At 38.5% G+C, this 17,378-nt stretch overlaps 1 protein-coding gene across 8 annotated transcripts in view; it reads left to right on the top strand.

Annotated features, from left to right (window-relative positions):
* Positions 1-544: 544 nt before the first annotated feature.
* Positions 545-17,378, top strand: part of RACGAP1 (Rac GTPase activating protein 1) — a 43,532-nt gene continuing 26,698 nt past the window's right edge. For 2 of the 8 annotated variants that reach the window (XM_078156820.1, XM_020966063.2), the window contains exons 1-2: positions 548-864; positions 10,375-10,463. In XM_078156820.1, coding sequence (XP_078012946.1) covers positions 10,446-10,463 — 18 coding nt within the window. In that variant the 5' untranslated portion in view covers positions 548-864; positions 10,375-10,445. Of the gene's footprint in view, positions 865-10,374; positions 10,464-11,253; positions 11,285-17,378 lie in introns of those variants that run through there. The other 6 variants (XM_020966072.2, XM_020966067.2, XM_020966064.2 and 3 more) reach the window with 6 other exon arrangements.

The following is a 17,378-nucleotide window of genomic DNA, read 5'->3' as shown; positions in this document are numbered from 1 at the left end:
GGTGGAAATGGTGGCAAAAGTCCTCTGGGAGATGTGAACTGACAGTCGTGGTGAAGAAGGCCACTGGGACATCTGGGGAGGTAGGGGAAACGTGACATGGTGGTGCTGAAATCCATGCTGAGGCGTCTGAACCTAGATTCAGTATCCCCGAGGTCGGTTCTTGGCAGAGGAAATAGTTCAGGGAGTGCTATTTGTGAAGGAAGGCTATCTGGGCCATGCCCGAGTTTTCCTGATAGTAGCTGGGTGATCTGAGTCCGGGATTCTGTTTCCTCATCTGTAAAATGATGCTCTGAGAAGGGTGAGTAAAGTCCCTTCCAAGGCTAAATCTATGATCCTATCAAAACCTGAGCCAGTGCGCAGGTCGAAGTTCAATTGCCCTCAATCAACATGGCATCCCGAACGGCTTCATTAGGAAAGACCTTAACCAAAATGGCTGCCTGACCGGCTTCGTTGGGGCATTGTGCGCAGGTCCTACGCGGCCTACTTGCGTGCGTACGTGCGCACTCAGCGGCACGGTATAGGAGGAACATGCCGCCCTCTGATTGGTCGCTGGAGGATTTCAAATCGGAGCGGGTGCCGCGGCGCTAGGCTGCCCTTGGGTGAGGCGCCGTTGGGAAGAGAGCGCGGACTTGGGGTCCTGCCGACCAGCCGCCTGTCTCCGTTCAGGCAGGTTGGCAGAAAGGGCTGCTCCTCGTGGGCTTTGTTATAAAGGGCGGTGGTTTTTAGGGTTCCGGCCCCCCTCGGCGCTACAGTGGTTGTGTGTGTTGGGGCGGGGGGCGTAACGAAGGGTGCTGCTGTCTGAGGGGGCTGATTGATTCCCCTCTGGGAGATCCCGGCCTGAGGAGCGGGGGCAGAGGTAACAAGGTAGGGCAGGGGAAGAGGGGGCCGCGGGGCGGAATGGGGAGGGGGCGACGTGGGGTGGGGCAGGCCACGGGGGAGGTGAGAAGAAAGGAATGTACTCTGGAGCGGCTGGGGTACACCAGAGTTGTCAGAAACAGTGGTACCCCCACCCCCTGCCCACGCACCCCTCCGCCCCTTGCCCACGCATCCCTCCGCCCCTTGCCCACGCATCCCCCTCACTAGCTAGCTTTAGGAAGTGAATGCGCATGCGTGAGGCAGGGTGGGCGGGGGGCTGCTGCGCGCTGCGGGGCAATCTTAACTCGTGTTTTCAAGTCCTCTTGGCCCCGTTTCGCAGATGGGAGGAAATGAGGCCTTGAGGAGTTCAGAGGCTCATATGAGGGTGTACATAGCTCCATAAGTGTCAGAGCTGGAACTTAGATCCAGGTTTTCGGCGTTCACTTTTTGCTATGCCATCGTTACATTCTTACACCACATAACTGGGTGGTAGTGGACTGGATGTCTGAGGTAGTGGTAATGATAATAGTGATAGCTAGCATCGACATAGCATTGTAAGGTTTGTAAAACGCTTTAGGAATGTTACCTCATCTGGTGCTCACCACCACCCTGGGAATTAGGTGCAGAGTAGGTGCAGTAGACTCCTAGCCCAATATTCATATGGTGTAGCAGTGTTCTGTTTTCAGGGAGGGTTAGTGATGACTGTATAGCATGTAGGATTCTGTGAAGTACCATAAAGCAAAATGCAATAAAATAAGGTATGTCTGGATATGAAAAGCAAGTAGTATGATGTAAGGTTAGTCAAGTATTTGAGTACCAAATAATAGCTTAGTTTCTGAAGAAAGAAAGTTGGATTTGAATCCAGAGGACACAAGCTCAAATCCTGACTCTGCCATTTATTTATTTCCTCTGTGATTCTGGGTGTCACTAAGATTTTTTGGGGGAGAGAGAGCATAAGAAGATTAAATAATACAAGGCGATCTATACTGCTGGGGAGTTTAGAAGAAGGATCGTTGTGAACTTTTCCGGTCGAGGAAGGAAGCTTTACAGAGGAGGTGAGACTTGAATGGGACATTAAGGAATAGAACAATAGAAGGAGCTTTGTATATAGAAGGCCAGTAAATTTTTCTAAACATGGTAATTCATTCTTTTTTTTCACTTCATCCTTTAATAGATGGAAGTAATTTTCCTCTTTCATATCTGTGCAGCTAATAACTTCGGTATATATCGGGAGTACTGGTTATGGTGGGATGAAGTAAAGAACGTGAATTTTGCAATTAAAAATTGTATTTTGAAATGCTTTGGTGCAGAAAGTTTTGCAAGAGCAGAACTTTTGCAGTGAAATTGTTTTTCTGACTAGATAGTGCTCCTAGGAATCTACTGCCCCCCTTGGCAACACAAGAGCTCTGTCGGTGATTTTTAGAAATTTTTCTAGGGATTTTTCATATTTCTTTTTGTGACAAGTGTTTTCATTTATAAATTACCTCTCCCCCACCAACCAAACAAGCAATCTGTACATTGGTATTTAGTAATATGACACCCTTACGCATATTTAAAAAAAACTGATTTATGAGTCTGTTAATAATGTTGGGCCTGGAGGAGGTTAGCGATTGAGAAGGTGGAGGATAGAAACCTTATCTAGTATACCCTGCAGTTAGACCTATAATAGTCTGTTATTCTGAAGGAGGATGTCTGTCTCTTGGCTGGATGATTGAAATTAAATTGGGGCCTCAAAGCAATCACATGAAGCTGATACTCTTGCATCTTGATGCTAAATTGCTCCCTTAGGGACACTCACAGATTGGGAATCTGTGAAATAGTGACTTTTACTCTGCTAGGGCTTCCCATCAATAAGAGCTGAGATTCTCTAGCACAGTTTTGTGTAAAATGCTTCACAAACTGATTTTCTAACTACACAAAGGTATTATTTCATCCACCCTGAAAGGCAGCCACCCCTATAGTGAAGGGGATGGTTTATTTTACAGCCATATAACATTGCACTGTAATGTGATTTTGTTTTTGTTTCCTTTCACATAAACATCTTGGAAATAATATTGTGTATATTGGGGGAGGGGATGGCTGAGAAATGAAGTGCTATTGACTGGGATGCAAATAATAACTAAGGAGAATTAAGGTCATTTTAACTGATACTACAGGAGAGGGATAAATTTGAGTTTTTTCTAGTTAGAATTTGGCTTTAATATCAGGGTTAATGCTGATGCGCGAATAATCTATAAATAATTCCTGAGTTGTTTCTGTAGAATCTTAATTTTAAAGGTGATAGTTTCTCAACAAATAAAGAATAGAGAATATTATTTTGCTAGTATGGTTTAGGGATTACTTTAAACCTTTGTGAGATGAAGAGCTAAAATGACTGATGCCTTTCCTCTCAGGGACTTAAGTCTTACCTTTGCCAGCTTGTCTGAGAGCATTGCCAGGTCAGATGTGAATATCTGTTCCTTTCTTCTAGCACAGTGTTGTTTTGGGGCAGTGTCTTAGAATGCCTGTCTGTAACACTCTTTCTGTTTTTGATGTCATGTCTTCCTCCTCCCTTTCTAAAAATACTTTGTGGGAATTAAGAGACTTGTATATACTGGGACAGAATGAAATAAGCAGAATCAAGAAAACAGTATTACACAAGGAGTGCAATAATACAAACAAAAGGAACATACAAAGGAAGCCCAATACTGTAATTGTCATAACCAGCCTTAGCCCTGAGAAGAAGCCCTCCTTTACTTGGAGAGTTGTGGGACTAGGTGTAAATGGTTTCATTTTCTGTCAGAAGTAGGTGTATGATGGTTTAGCTTAACTGTTTTTCATTGTTAACAAGGAGTGGTTCACTGAGTTGGAGGTAGGGTATATCAAAAAATGAAAGTGACATTAAAACAAAAGCTGTCAATAAGATGTTAATCTTTTGTTTTTTCATCCCCTTCATTTATGAATATATTCATACCCCACTACCTTCCCCCAACAAGCTATCCATTTTAACAAAGATTTTGGAAAATGTGTAGGGAGTAGTTCAATAAAAACCAACCAACGTCAACCAGTCCAAGTAATATGTGCTGTGTGGTCCTGCACCTCTGCAAACAAGCGATAGAGGTACATTTTCCTCAATTCTTCTCCAGGGCCAGGCTTGGTCATTTTAATTAGTATGTAATACTTTAAACTTTTAAAAGCAAGTTAAATTTTTATTTAGAAATTTTTGAGAATTTTGATATCCCTTTTGATAACTTGACAAAACCTCAAAGGGATAGCAAAGCAGGACTGAGAGTCATTGTTTAAAATGTAAGTAATGTTTGTAAGGATGCAACACTTACCACTAATACATTAGTTTATACCAATAAGTAATAGACCACCAAATTAGAAACTGTTGGTAGTGGAAACATGCAAACAGATATTTTTGTGTCTGTTTTGGCAGATAACATGAAGTTTATGAGCTACTTGAGAAGCCAAAGATATTGTTAGAGAGAGAAAATCTTCCTGAAAAAAAGTCAAGTAACAGTAATGAGAAAAGCTAAATAATAATACAAAACCAAATAGCTGATATTTTAGGAAAATTAATTTGATATGTATACAGGATGGATTAGAAGAGGCAGAGACTGTAGGTAGAATGGTTTTAGATATGTAGCAGAAGTAGACAGATAATGAAAGACATTTGGAAAAAATCAACAAGACTTGGAAGAATCAAAAATAACTACTGCTTTGAACCTAGAATAATTGTGGTTACATTGATTTTAAGAGCTAGCATTTATACGATGCTTTAAGGTTTACATTATTCCAATTGATCTTCACAACAGCCCAGTGAGGTAAGTGCTATTAGTATCCCCATTTTTACATATAAGGTAACTGAGGCTTAGGAAGGGTAAGTGATTTAACTAGGATCACACAGCTATTAATGTCTGAGGCAGGATTTGATATCAAGACTTCAGGAGTCCCTCTACTGCACCACATAGATGATCTATCTTGCTTCCTTCTGACTTCTAATCTGATTCTATGATTCTGATAAGAAATGGAGAAGTCAGTAGGGGGACTGCTTGGAAATAGAGTAGTGGAGAGAGTGCCTTTTTGGAACAGGGAAGAAGTGTTTCAAACTAGACTAAGATTGACTTGGAGGTGACAGCTGAGCATCAAATGGAAATACGTGATAGGCCTTTAGGAACTGGAACTTGGGGTACAGCCTACAGCTGGAGATGATTTTGGAGTTATCTGCAAAAAGGTTACAGCTGAGCATGGGAGTGAATGAGTTCATTAAGGGGGTAGAGGTAGTGGAGAGAGAATAATTAATTATAGCTCACATCTGCGTAGGTTTAGAGAGTGCTTTGCAAATACTGTTATCTCATTTGACTTTCTCAACAACCCTATGAGGTAGAAACTATTTTCTCTGTTTTAGAGTTTAGGAAACTGAGATTCAGAGATTACCTGATTTTCCCAGGGACATACTGGAATTATTTGAGTAGTTCTTGCCTACTACATCCAGTCTTTAAGCCAGAAGCTTGTGCATTGAACCTTTGAGAACATCTGATGTTGGCGAGTATGAACAGGAATAAAGAATTAATAACACACTATATGCTTATGACCTATGTAGTCTCTACTTTCAATAATAATTTGAATATTGTGGCTTAACAAAGCTGGGGGTTCCATCTTTGTCCTCTTTTGAAAGAGCATTATGGACATATGAGCTGGTAGCACTAGATTATAGAAGAAATATGGACAGTTTTGGCTGAGTATGGTCTCTCTCATTTTGTGGATGAGAGGATGCCCTGGAGAGAGGGATATACATCAAGAAAATATGAAAGGAAGAAGAAACAATGAGATAGAAGGGGAATTTAAAATTTTATTTTTATTGATGCCTTTCGTTGTACCACTCCCCTACCTAGTGAGCCATTCTTTGGAATAAAGACTTTAAAAGAAAGAAAAATGCAGTTCAGCAAAACCAACACTTCTGGCACATGGTAAGCACTTAAATGCTTACTGATCTCACATAAGATAGTGTATGCAGTATTCCATATCCATAGTGTGGAATAGTCCTCTGCCAGAGGTGGAGGGATGGACCATATAGGGAACCATACTTCATGACCTCAGCAGTGAAGGGAGGTGTGTTTTTTTTTTTTCCAACTCTTCTCCAGGGTAAGCTTAGTATAATTATACAGCATTCAGTATCTTTTTGTTTGTTCATTCCATTTACATTTTGTAGTCATTGTCTATATCTTTTTTTTTCTGGTTCTGTTCATGTACCACAACTTATTTAATCATTTCCCCAATCAGCAGGCAGTTACTTTAGTTTCTAATCCTTTACTTCCTCGAAGAATGCTGGAGTGAATATTTTGATAAAGGTATGTATTGAACCTTTTGTCTTTGACTTTCTTGGGACATATATGCCTAGCAAGAAGAATCTCTGGGTCAAAGAATATGGAGTTTTTCAGCACCCTTAGCATCATGGTTGAACCAATTGACAACTCCACCAAGTGTGTTAATGTGCCTATCTTCCTGCAGGCAAGAGGGACATTTTTAAAATGATGAAGAATCAAGTAATTTTATTGTCAATTAAGAAGTTCATCCTAAGAAGTATTGGTATCTGATTAAACCAATTGGTAAATTGCTTCTCCCACTAAAAATGACATACTAAATCAGTACCCTTGTCTTTCATTTAAAATTTCTTGGTGTTTTGCAAGTTGGGTTCTCACTGCCTTCCGTCCTTAATACTTCAGGATGATAGACTTTGATATTTCACATCAAAGCTACTGAGCTATGACTTCCATTTCTACTGGGACTCAAAAAAACCCCATAATTTGAATTTGCTGAGCTTTATGCCTATGCCTATGCTTATGCTACATTTTAAATTATTTTCTTGCTCTGTCTTGTCACACTGGGAATTGTAGAATTGCTTATTGATTTAACAAAACTACCACTTGTAATGCTATTTATTCTGCTTTTAGTTTTGTTCTTTACAACGAATATCTTTATAATCTGTTGGCTTGGTTGCATAGCAGCTTGCTGTGAATATGCAGCATGGAATGGGTAGTTTTCCATTTGGAAAATCTCCATTGCTGACCCTGAATCTCATAGATTACTAAGTATACATTTAAATTAGATACTACTTTGGGTACTAGAATAATCATTGTGCAAGTATAAGTGAATAATTTTGTTGCATTTACTGGACCATATCTGTTCTTTAGTGGAGTTCCCTATTATTCTCGTTGGCAGTCTTTTTTCTGCCCTGTCCCTTACCAAGATCTTGGAAAGAGCTATCAAATCACTAAACTTTCATTACTTTAAGAAAGTTTATAAGAATAACTATATATTGTTGTTTTTTCTTTTATGTTTGTTATAAGTACATTTGTTGAAAATGGGTCTTCAGTTTATTGTTTCTGCTGTTTGACAATTTCTGCAGTAGCTAGTTGAAATCTTTGTTGTCTGACTGTTAAATGATGATTTTTTTTTTAGTGCAATTCTTCTTGGCTAAGACTTATTTGAAGCAGAGCTACTTATATGAACAATGTTTTTAATGTGGTATCAGCAGGTCTTTGAGGAAAATACGAAGCCTGAGATTTCTTTATATAGAACACAGTAGCAAATGATTTTTTCCTTTGCCCTTCTCACTGTGAAGGTGGTGTATTGTCTCTCTGATGCCAGGATGTGGTACAACATAATCCTTTGCCTATACTTAGTATAAATTTATTAACCATAGTCCCCATATGCAGTCCAGCAGAGAGACCTGCATTACAGAAATAATTCTTGCACTGCTGAGCTGGCGATTTCCCACTTAATCACTCCTGTGACGTCATTGGCACTGTTGGTAGGAAATATGCTGACCATGTCCTGCATTTTAAAAGCTGGTTACTACAGGGGCACTAACTAAAAAGAAATATAAAGCTTTCAGAGAATGTTAAAGGTCTCCAAAGTCTAGAAAGATAAAATAGTAAAAAATATTGGACCAATTTTAAAAACCACATTTTGTAGCTATCTAATCACCTAGTACGGTATCTTTAATTATGTTCTGAGCTCCAGGGGTCTGGCGGGGAAAGGTCATGTATGATTGTTTGTCAGAAGGCTTTCTGATAATTTTTAAATCAGTCTTGAAAGTATATAATAAAATTCATACATTAGTTCCAAAGCTGTCCTGTTTGTCTTCCTCTGAATTTCTTTATGTTCTGTGTATTTTTAAAATGTTTCATTGGCACTTTTTTTTACATCACTATGAACAGCTCCTCTATCTCAGATCCCCACCCTAAACCCCAAGAAACCTCAGCCTTTCACTGTAACCAATAAAATAAAGTTAAACTAATACACAATTGATCTTATCTGAAATATATGTCTCTTTCCATACCTCTACTCCTCTTCTCCCCCAAGAGATGGAATGCAAACTTCATTAGTTTTTTGGAGTTATATGGTTGGTTATTGAATTGATCAGGTTGTCAGGTCTTTCATTATTTTTCTTTATAACACTGAAGTCCTTATATAAACAATTCTCTTGGTTTTGTTCATCTTATTACATATCATTTCATGAAAATCTTCCCAGTTTTTCTTTAATTTATATCCTTTTCATCATTACTTACATCACAATAATATTTAATTACATTTTTGTAAGTCCACTCAACAAGCATTTTTTAAATCATCTGTTATGTGTGCTAGGAATATGCCAAAAAAGAAGGCAAAAACAGTGCCTGCTTTCAAGGAGTTCATAGTCTAATGTTAACAACCAAGTACAAACAAGCTATATACGGGATAAATTAGAGATAATCTCAAAGAGAAGGGCAAAGCATTAATGGGGAAAAGGAATGGCTTCTTGCAGCAGGTGGGGATTTTAGGTGAGACTTGAAGGAAGTGAAGATGAAGAATGAGAGAATTCTATAGCCAGTGATAGGAGATGTATTATTTTGCGGGAGGAATAGCTAGGAGGCTAGTGTTACTGAGTTGTAGCAGGTATGGAGGGGGAGTAAAAAGCCTAAAAAGATGTAAAGGAGCAAAGTGGACTTTAAAAGCCAAATAGAAGATTTCATTTTTGATTGTAGAGGCAGTAGCGGACAACTACAGTTTATCTAATAGGAAGGTGACATGGTCAGACCTACGCTTCAGGAGGATCACTTTGACAGCTAATTGGAGGATGGATTGGAGTGTGGAGACAGTTTGAGACAGGGTGACCAACTAGACCAATGTTGTAATAGTTATGGGAAGAAGTGTTGACAGCAGTGACCACCTGGGTGGTGGCAATGTCAGAGGTGTGAGGGGAGCATTTATGATAGATGTTATGAAGCTAGAAACGATAGGACTTGGCAACTGATTGGATGTGGGGGTGAGGGTAGTAGTGAGGATTTGAGAATGACATGTTATATGTACTAAGATTAGTTCAGCCACTACATAAGTAATGACCACCTGATTTGTTTTCAGTTCTTTGCTACAACAGAAAGTGCTGCTTTGAATATTTTTACGCATCCGTAGGTGGTACCCCTGGACAGCCTCAAGTGACTCAAACATCTAGATGTGCCTAGTGAAGCCAGCACCACAAGAATGCCAGGAATACAACTGGCACTTTGTTCTCCTTAATACATAAGAACAAAACTAGAGGTACTGACAACAAAGATGGCAAATGTGTCAAAAATCAGAGAAACCCAGGCCATGTATTAAGTAAGCAAAGTACTCTTGTAGATGGTGGATTTTGAACTGGGTCTTGAAGAAAGCCAGGGAAACTGAGAGGCAGAGGTAAGAGGGCAGAATATTCTAGGTATGAGGGATGAGGATTAGTCAGTATAAGCACTCTTATTTATCCCATATATGCAATATTATCAAATTCAGTATTACCTTTGTAACTTTGCCCTATTACTTCTGTGTTTGGTATCTTCTGTTTAACTCATTTCTCTAACCTCAGTTTCTGATTTAGGGCTTTTGTCTGGGGCCAGGTTTTCCTAGTCTCCTCACCCCCACCCCCCTCTCAAATGAGATGGTCAGGCCCTTTTTGGTTCTAACCTCAGTTTCCAGTTTTTGGTGCTGGCATTTTCTAGCCTTCCTCCCATTTCCTGGGTTTAGAACACTGCAGTTTCAGGACCTCTCGTGGTGTATCCTCTATCAGGGGGTTACTAGCTTCTGGACTTCCTACCTGCTCTGCAGAGTCTGGCCTATCTACTTGTGCTTGCCTGGTGGGATCCCCCTCTGAATACTTGAATGCATATTTGTGGCTGACTCTTTTTTGCAGTCAGGCTGGATGAAGGTGCTTTTTGTTTCTTTTTGGAATTATTGATCATACTTTAGTATCCCTTTTAGATCTTTGATGTAGTTTATGTAGGGAGACCTGGGTTTCTCTGATTTTTTGACACATTTGCCATCTTTGTTGTCAGTACCTCTAGTTTTGTTCTTATGTATTAAGGAGAACAAAGTGTCAGTTATATTCCTGGCATTCTTGTGGTGCTGGCTTCACTAGGCACATCTAGATGTTTGAGTCACTTGAGGCTGTCCGGGGGTACCACTGAATCTCATGTCTGAGAAGGAGGCAAGACCTCTAACACATTTTTTGTTTCTTGGCAGAAAGATGGAGACTATGATGCTGAATCTGCGGAATCTGTTTGAGCAGATTGTACGCCAGGCGGAGATTCTCAATGAAGGAAATGAGCTCCGTAAGTCATTCTGAGCTGGTCTGTGTAAAGAGGAGAACAGATTTTTAGAATTGGTTTTTTGACAGAGCTAAAGTATGTTCCAGTCTTGGAACAGTTTTTAATAGAGTAGCCTAAAAGAACTATATATTTTTTTCCTTTCCTCCATGTTTAAAGCTTAACATGAATGTGCTTATTCTGAGCTTCACATTCTTTGCAGCCCTTGCTTTCAAATGGGTTTTCTTATGGTAGTTCAGTTCTGCTAAGGACTTGGTTTAAGTTGCTAGTTCTGTATTTACAATTAAGACTCAGGAAGACCTACAGAATTTCTAGGAAGAGGGCTACCTGCTTAAGAGTTTAGAGTAGTGTGTCTTTAATGTTTTATCCATGCAATACTTCCACTGCAAAAGATAATGTGATAGGATTTCTCTGCCCTTGAGAAAAAGGATGCTTATTTCCTCTGTTTCAAGTTGGATAGAGGGGCAGAGATGTCATTAGAGAGATGAGAGTTCTAAGAGAAAAGGTGAGAGGACATAGATTAGTAAGAAAGCAATAAAGACCTAGTAGCATTAATGTAATATAAAGAAATTGCCCTAAATAAGCCATATACTTTCATTATTTTTTCTGTTTTACTATTCCCTATCTTACATCCCCCCCACCCCATTATTATTCCAGTGGTACCTGGTTTATAAGTGGTACTTTCAAGGCATACACAAGTACTCCACAGTTTTGTTCAATACAGCATGCAAGTATAAGTAAAGACAGTGTACTCAGCTTCCATTTTTAAATATTCCATCTCTAACTTCTTTTCCAGGCTTTTGAAAACAACCATACCTGGCCTGGAGGTATGCTCTGAATCCATCTTTTCTGGTCTAAGCACAGACAGATCTCTTTTTTCCCTTAGTTCAGCCAAGACAAGGGTGGAATTTTTCGATTTTTAAAAACTATTTTTTGAAAACATTGTCTTTATTTTCTAATAGACTTCTTCCTTTTCCTACCCAGCAAGCGATCCCTTATTACAAAGAATAGAAAAGAAGAGGAAGAAACGGTTTAGCAACAAAATCTGACATATATGCAGTATACCCATAGTCTTCCCTCCCCAAACCTCCCCTGCAAAGAAAAGGGAGGAAGGTGTATTTTTTTCATTTCTTCATCAGAGTCAAGCTTGGTCATTATAAATACGTTCAGGGGTTTTATTGTTTCCGTTTACATTGTAGTTATTTTGTATATTATTTTTCTGGTTCTGCTTACCTTGCTTTTTATCAGTTTATGCAAGTCTTTACATGCTTCCCTGATTTTTTCATATTCATTGTTCCTTATAACACAGTAATAGTCTATCATTTATGTGACATAATTTGTTTAGCTATTCTCTCTCAGTATCTACTTTGTTTCCATTTTTTTGCTTTTTACTACTATAAAAAGTGCTACTATAAATATTCTGCTCTATGTGGGAACCTTTTTATATGTGACCTCCTTGGGGTATACTTAGCAGTATTACCTCTGGATTTAAAGGACATTTTAGTTATTGCCTTAACATGATTTCAAATTGCATTCTAGAATGGTAAACTCCTTCACAACTCCACCAACGGTATATTGGTGTGCCTGTCTTTCTAACAGCCCTTCCAATGTTGACTATTCTCATCTTCCTCTTGGCTGGGTATGAAGTGAAACTTTATAGGCATATACAGTGGTCTGGACCTTTAATTTCATTAATGTGAGGGAATCCTAGGTGAGAAAACTCCTATCAATGCGGATTGTCACCTTCTCTTCAACTTGTATTTTCCTGGTTGATTATGAATCATGTGATGCCAAGATCTCAGAAGAACCAAAGTCACAGAGTACCCAGATTTTAATGGAAAGACACAAGATGAATATAAGCACACTATAGTATATTTCCAGCGAAGTATCTAAAAATGACATAAAAACCATCAAGAACATGTATGATCAAAAAGAAGCAAAGGTGGATGAAAAGCCTGAGGGCTATGTGGTTACCCTTAAGATAATAAAAGAACCAGGGGATGTTGAAGAGAAGTGTACAAATGAGAAAACAAGAAGGGGTTGTTCTCTACAACCCATGGCAAGAAAATCAGTACAAATAGGATCACAGATGCAGGACACATAAGTAGACTTTATCTCCACTTCTATTTCTAAAATTTATAAAAATAACTAATAATAATAATAATCTTTAATGTTATGGTAAAGCCATACATAGCTGATACATAAAAGCTTCATCATGTACTTAAAAAAAAAGCAGTGAGCGATTATGTGATATATTCAGAGTTCCACAGCCAATATGTGTCAGGGGTAGTACCTGACATCAAAACAGGCTCTACATCCACCACTGCAAGCCGTCTTAATAGGATTTGTATTTTTCACTTGTTATTAGTGATATGGGGCAGTCTTTCCTATGGCTGCTGCGTGTTTCCAGGTCTTATTATGAGAACTGTTCCTATCCTTTAATATGTTAGGAAATGGCTTTTGGTCTTATATATTTGTTTGAATTACCTATATATCTTGGATATCAAACCCACGTCATTGATATTTGACACAAAGATTTTTTTTTCTTCCCAGTTGATTCCATTATTCTGGTTTGATTTATTTAAGCCAAAGCTTTTTACTTTTATGTACTTCAAATGATCTATTTTATCTTTTGTGTTTTTTAAAAAATTCTTCTCTGACCATAGCAGTTAGAGGTATTTGGTTTGATTTAGTTGACTCTTTAAAGTGACATTTAATATTCCAGTTGCATGTCCATTTTGACCAGATTATGGTATGAAGTATATGGTGCTGGTGTAGCTCTCATTCATTCCAACTCACTTTTCCGTTTTCTCAGCAATTGTTTCATGTCCTTGAGAAGGTGGGAATTTTACTCAAGAAAAAAAGAGACAAAGATAATAAAAATGCAAATATATCCACGTTTGCAGATATTCAAACCCAAACGTTATACCTTTTTGGCACTTCCTATGGGAATGGGCCTTGAGGTTATTCTCTGTGGGCAGAGGGTCTTTCCGTTGCACACAGGAGCCTTGTCATTGTGCCACTTCTCTCACAAGAGTTGTATTATTAAAGAGAACAGTGAGAGTTAGTTACTGGGAAGCATTTGAAGGTTTTTGAGCAGAAGAATAACATGATCCTGTCTATAATTCTGCCAATGGTGTTTTGGGTAGATTGAAGGAGGGAGAAAATCAAGTAGGCCACTTGAGCTGTTGCTTCTAAACAAGAGATCATGAGGCCCTGAATGAACCAAGATGATGGTAGTGGTAGAAATGGAAAGAAATGAATGTAAGTGAGAGATTTCGGAGGTACATAACCATTGGTATAAGTACTTGGTGAGGAAATCATATAGTAAAGAAAAAACCACTACATACGTACACTAAAATATTTATAGCAGCACTTTTTGTGGTAGCAAAAACTGGAAATAAAGTAGATGCCCATTGATTGGAGAATGGCTGGGGAATGTAATGGACTATTCCTATAAGAAACGGCAAATATGATGAATATGGAGATGAGTGGTAACATTTATATGAACCGATTCAGAGTGAAGTAAGCATAGCAAAGAAAACAATATACAAAATGACTACAACATAAATGTAAAGAACCACCACCATAAAACAATTGAAAGCCAGTGTTACAGAATTACAAAAAACAGCCATGGCCTCAAGAGATAAAAAAAGATACTTCCTCTATTCTTTTGCCAGAAGTGAGAGGTCCACAAGTGTAATACAGTGTGTATGTTTTCAGATTTTTTGGGGGTTTGTTTTGTGTTTTTGCTGGGCAGTGGGGTTAAGTGACTTGCCCAGGGTCACAAAGCTAGTGAGTGTCAAGTATTTGAGGCTGGATTTGAACTTCAGACTCCAGGGCCAGTGCTCTATCCACCTCACCACCTAGCTGCCCCTATTTTATTGTTTTTGCTGATTTTTCTGCCTCCTTTTTCTTTTTAAAAATACTCTTTTTTTGAATGGGAAAGCTCTATGGGAGAGGAAGGGGCATAGGGGGATATTTAGATGATACAAAACCAAAAGAAATCAATAATATTTTATTTTAAAAATCAGACTTGGTTACTAGATATAGCAGATGAGGGAGAAATAAGAGCCTGTGTGATAAGTTTTAGTTGATACTAACTTGCTTATTTTCTCTTTTTTGTTCCTCAGCTTCCCAGTCTGTAAAATCAATACAAAAGGCCTTTTATTTACTTTTCTAAGGTTCTAGTTTTAAAAAATAGTTCTAGTTTTAGTTTTAAGTTCTAGTTCTAGTTTTAAGGTTCTAGTTTTAAAAACACTTTGAAAATAAATGCAAAATATTGTCTTCAGAGGCATCCTTTGTATTGCATAAAACAAAGTTGGCTGTAAAATGGAATTTTTGTAAAGCATATAGATTCTATCTTGATCTATTATGTAGTGGCTAGAGTGTTTGACTTGAATTCAGAGAGGTCATGGTTCCTACCCTGCTATAGACACCAGCTTTGAGACCTTGGACATGTTGATTAATGTCTCTGGACCTCATTTTCATCATCTCTGAAATGAGGAATGGATTTGTCGGAGTTCTTAGGGTCCCTTCCAGCTCTAAATATGTAATTCTAGAGTTGTATTCTCCCAGAAAAAAATTCCTAGAATTAAAATGTTAAACTTTTGGGGAAGAATTGTTGAGTTGAGGTATACTTAGCAGTATTGTGCCTATTTAGTGGCTCAATAGTATTCTCCTAGCTAGCATATGGTACTACCAGTTCTACAGTCACTAAGCATGTGTTAAGTACCTACTATGTGCCAGGCACTGTGCTAAACACTGGGAATAAGAAAAGGCAAAAGACAGTCCCTGCCTCCAAGGAATGTATCTGTGTTCTCTTCTACCTAGACATCCCCTCAACTCTGTTAACCTTTCCTGAAACTCTAGTAGAATGAATGTAAAATTAGGAGGCAGGAGATCTGTGTTTAAATCTCTGTTCTTACTAGTTATGCAACCTTTGGCAAGTCACTTTATATCTGGGTCTCAGTTTCTCTAACGTGAGGGCATTAAAACTAGATAAATTTGATATAAATTTATTTATTTTTAGTTTTCAATATTCACTTCCATAAGTTTTTGAGTTCCAAATTTCTTACCCCTCCCTCCACCCCAAGATGGCATGCATTCTGAATACCCCTTCCCCTGGTCTGCCTTCTCTTCTATCTCTCCCCCCTCCCTTCTCTTATCCCCTTCCCCTTCTATTTTCCTGTAGAGCAGGATAGACTTCTGTACCCCATTTCCTGTATTTCTTATTTCCCAGTTGCATGTGAAAACATTTTTTTTAAACATGTGTTTTTAAAACTTTGAGTTCCAAATTTTCTCCCTTCCTTCCTCTCCACCCACCCTCATTGAAAAGGCAAGCAACTCAATATAGGTTATACATGTGTAGTTATGCAAAAAACTCCATAGTAGATGTGTTGTGAAAAACTAACTCTATTTCCCTTAATCCTATCCTGCCCTCCCATTTATTCTATTCTTTCTTTTGACCCTGTCCCTCCTCAGAAGTATTTGCTTCTGATTACCCCTTTCCCAATCTGCCCTCCTCTCTATCACCCCCTGCTCTCTTGTCCCCTTCTCCCCTATTTTCCTGTAGGGTAAGACAGATTTCCATACCCAATTGAATGTGTATGTTATTTCTCCTTAAGCCAAATCCTATGAGAATAAGATTCCTCATTCCCTCTCACCTTCCCCTGTTTCCCCTCCACTGTGGAGACTTTTCTTTTCTGTTTTTTTTTGTGAGATAATTTACCCCATTCTACCTCTCCCTTTCTTCTCCGAGTCCTCTCTCTCTCATCCCTTAATTTTATTCTCCAGATATGACCCCTTAATCTTCAACTCACCCTGTGCCCTCTATCTATCTATCTATCTATCTATCTATCTATCTACATACATAAATTTTTTTCCTTCAACTACCCTAATACTGACAAAGTTCTCATGAGTTACAAATATCATCTTTCCATGCAGGAATGTAAACAGTTCAATCTTAATAAGTCTCTTATGATTTCTCTTTCCTGTTTACCTCTTCATGTTCCACTGGAGTCCTGTATTTGAAAGTCAAATTTTCTATTCAGCTCTGGTCTTTTCATCAGGAATGCTTGAAAGTCCTCTATTTCACTGAATGACCATTTTTTCCCCTGAAGGATTATACTCAGTTTTGCTGGGGGTGATTCTTGGTTGTAATCCTATCTCCTTTGCCCTCTGGAATATTATATTCCATGCCCTGTGGTCCTTTAATGTAGAAGCTGCTAAATCTTGTGTTATCCTGATTGTGTTTCCACAGTACTTGAATTGTTTCCTTCTGGCAGCTTGTAATATTTTCTCCTTGACCTGGGAACTCTGGAATTTGGCTACAATATTCCTAGGAGTTTTCCTTTGGGGATCTCTTTCAGGAGGAGATCTGTGGATTCTTTCAATTTCTATTTTGCCCTCTGGTTCTAAAATATCAGGGCAGTTTTCCTTGATAATTTCTTGAAAGATGATGTCTAGGCTCTTTTTTTGATCATGGCTTTCAGATAGTCCAATAATTTTTAAATTCTCTCTCCTGGATCTATTTTCCAGGTCAGTTGTTTTTCCAATGAGATATTTCACATTGTTTTCTAATTTTTCATTCTTTTGGATTTGTTGTACAGTGTCTTGATTTCTCATAAAGTCACTGTCTTCCAATTGCTCTATTCTAATTTTTAAGGAAGTATTTTCTTCAGTAGTCTTTTGGACTTCCTTTTCCATTTGGCCAATTTTTCTTTTTAGGGCATTTTTCTCCTCATTGGCTTTTTGGACCTCTTTTGCCATTTGGGTTAGGCTGTTTTTTAAGGTGTTATTTTCTTCAGTATTTTTTTGGGTCTCCTTTAGCAAGGTGTTGAATTCTTTTTCATGATTTTCTTGCATCACTCTCATTTCTCTTCCCAGTTTTTCCTCTACTTCTCTTACTTGCTTCTCAAA

The sequence above is a fragment of the Phascolarctos cinereus genome, unplaced genomic scaffold, assembly GCF_003287225.1.
Source record: "Phascolarctos cinereus isolate Bilbo 61053 unplaced genomic scaffold, phaCin_HiC Scaffold_1;HRSCAF=81, whole genome shotgun sequence".
In the NCBI taxonomy this organism is placed as follows: domain Eukaryota; kingdom Metazoa; phylum Chordata; class Mammalia; order Diprotodontia; family Phascolarctidae; genus Phascolarctos; species Phascolarctos cinereus.
Note: the sequence above shows the minus strand (reverse complement) of the source record. Positions and strands in the feature narration are given on the sequence as shown.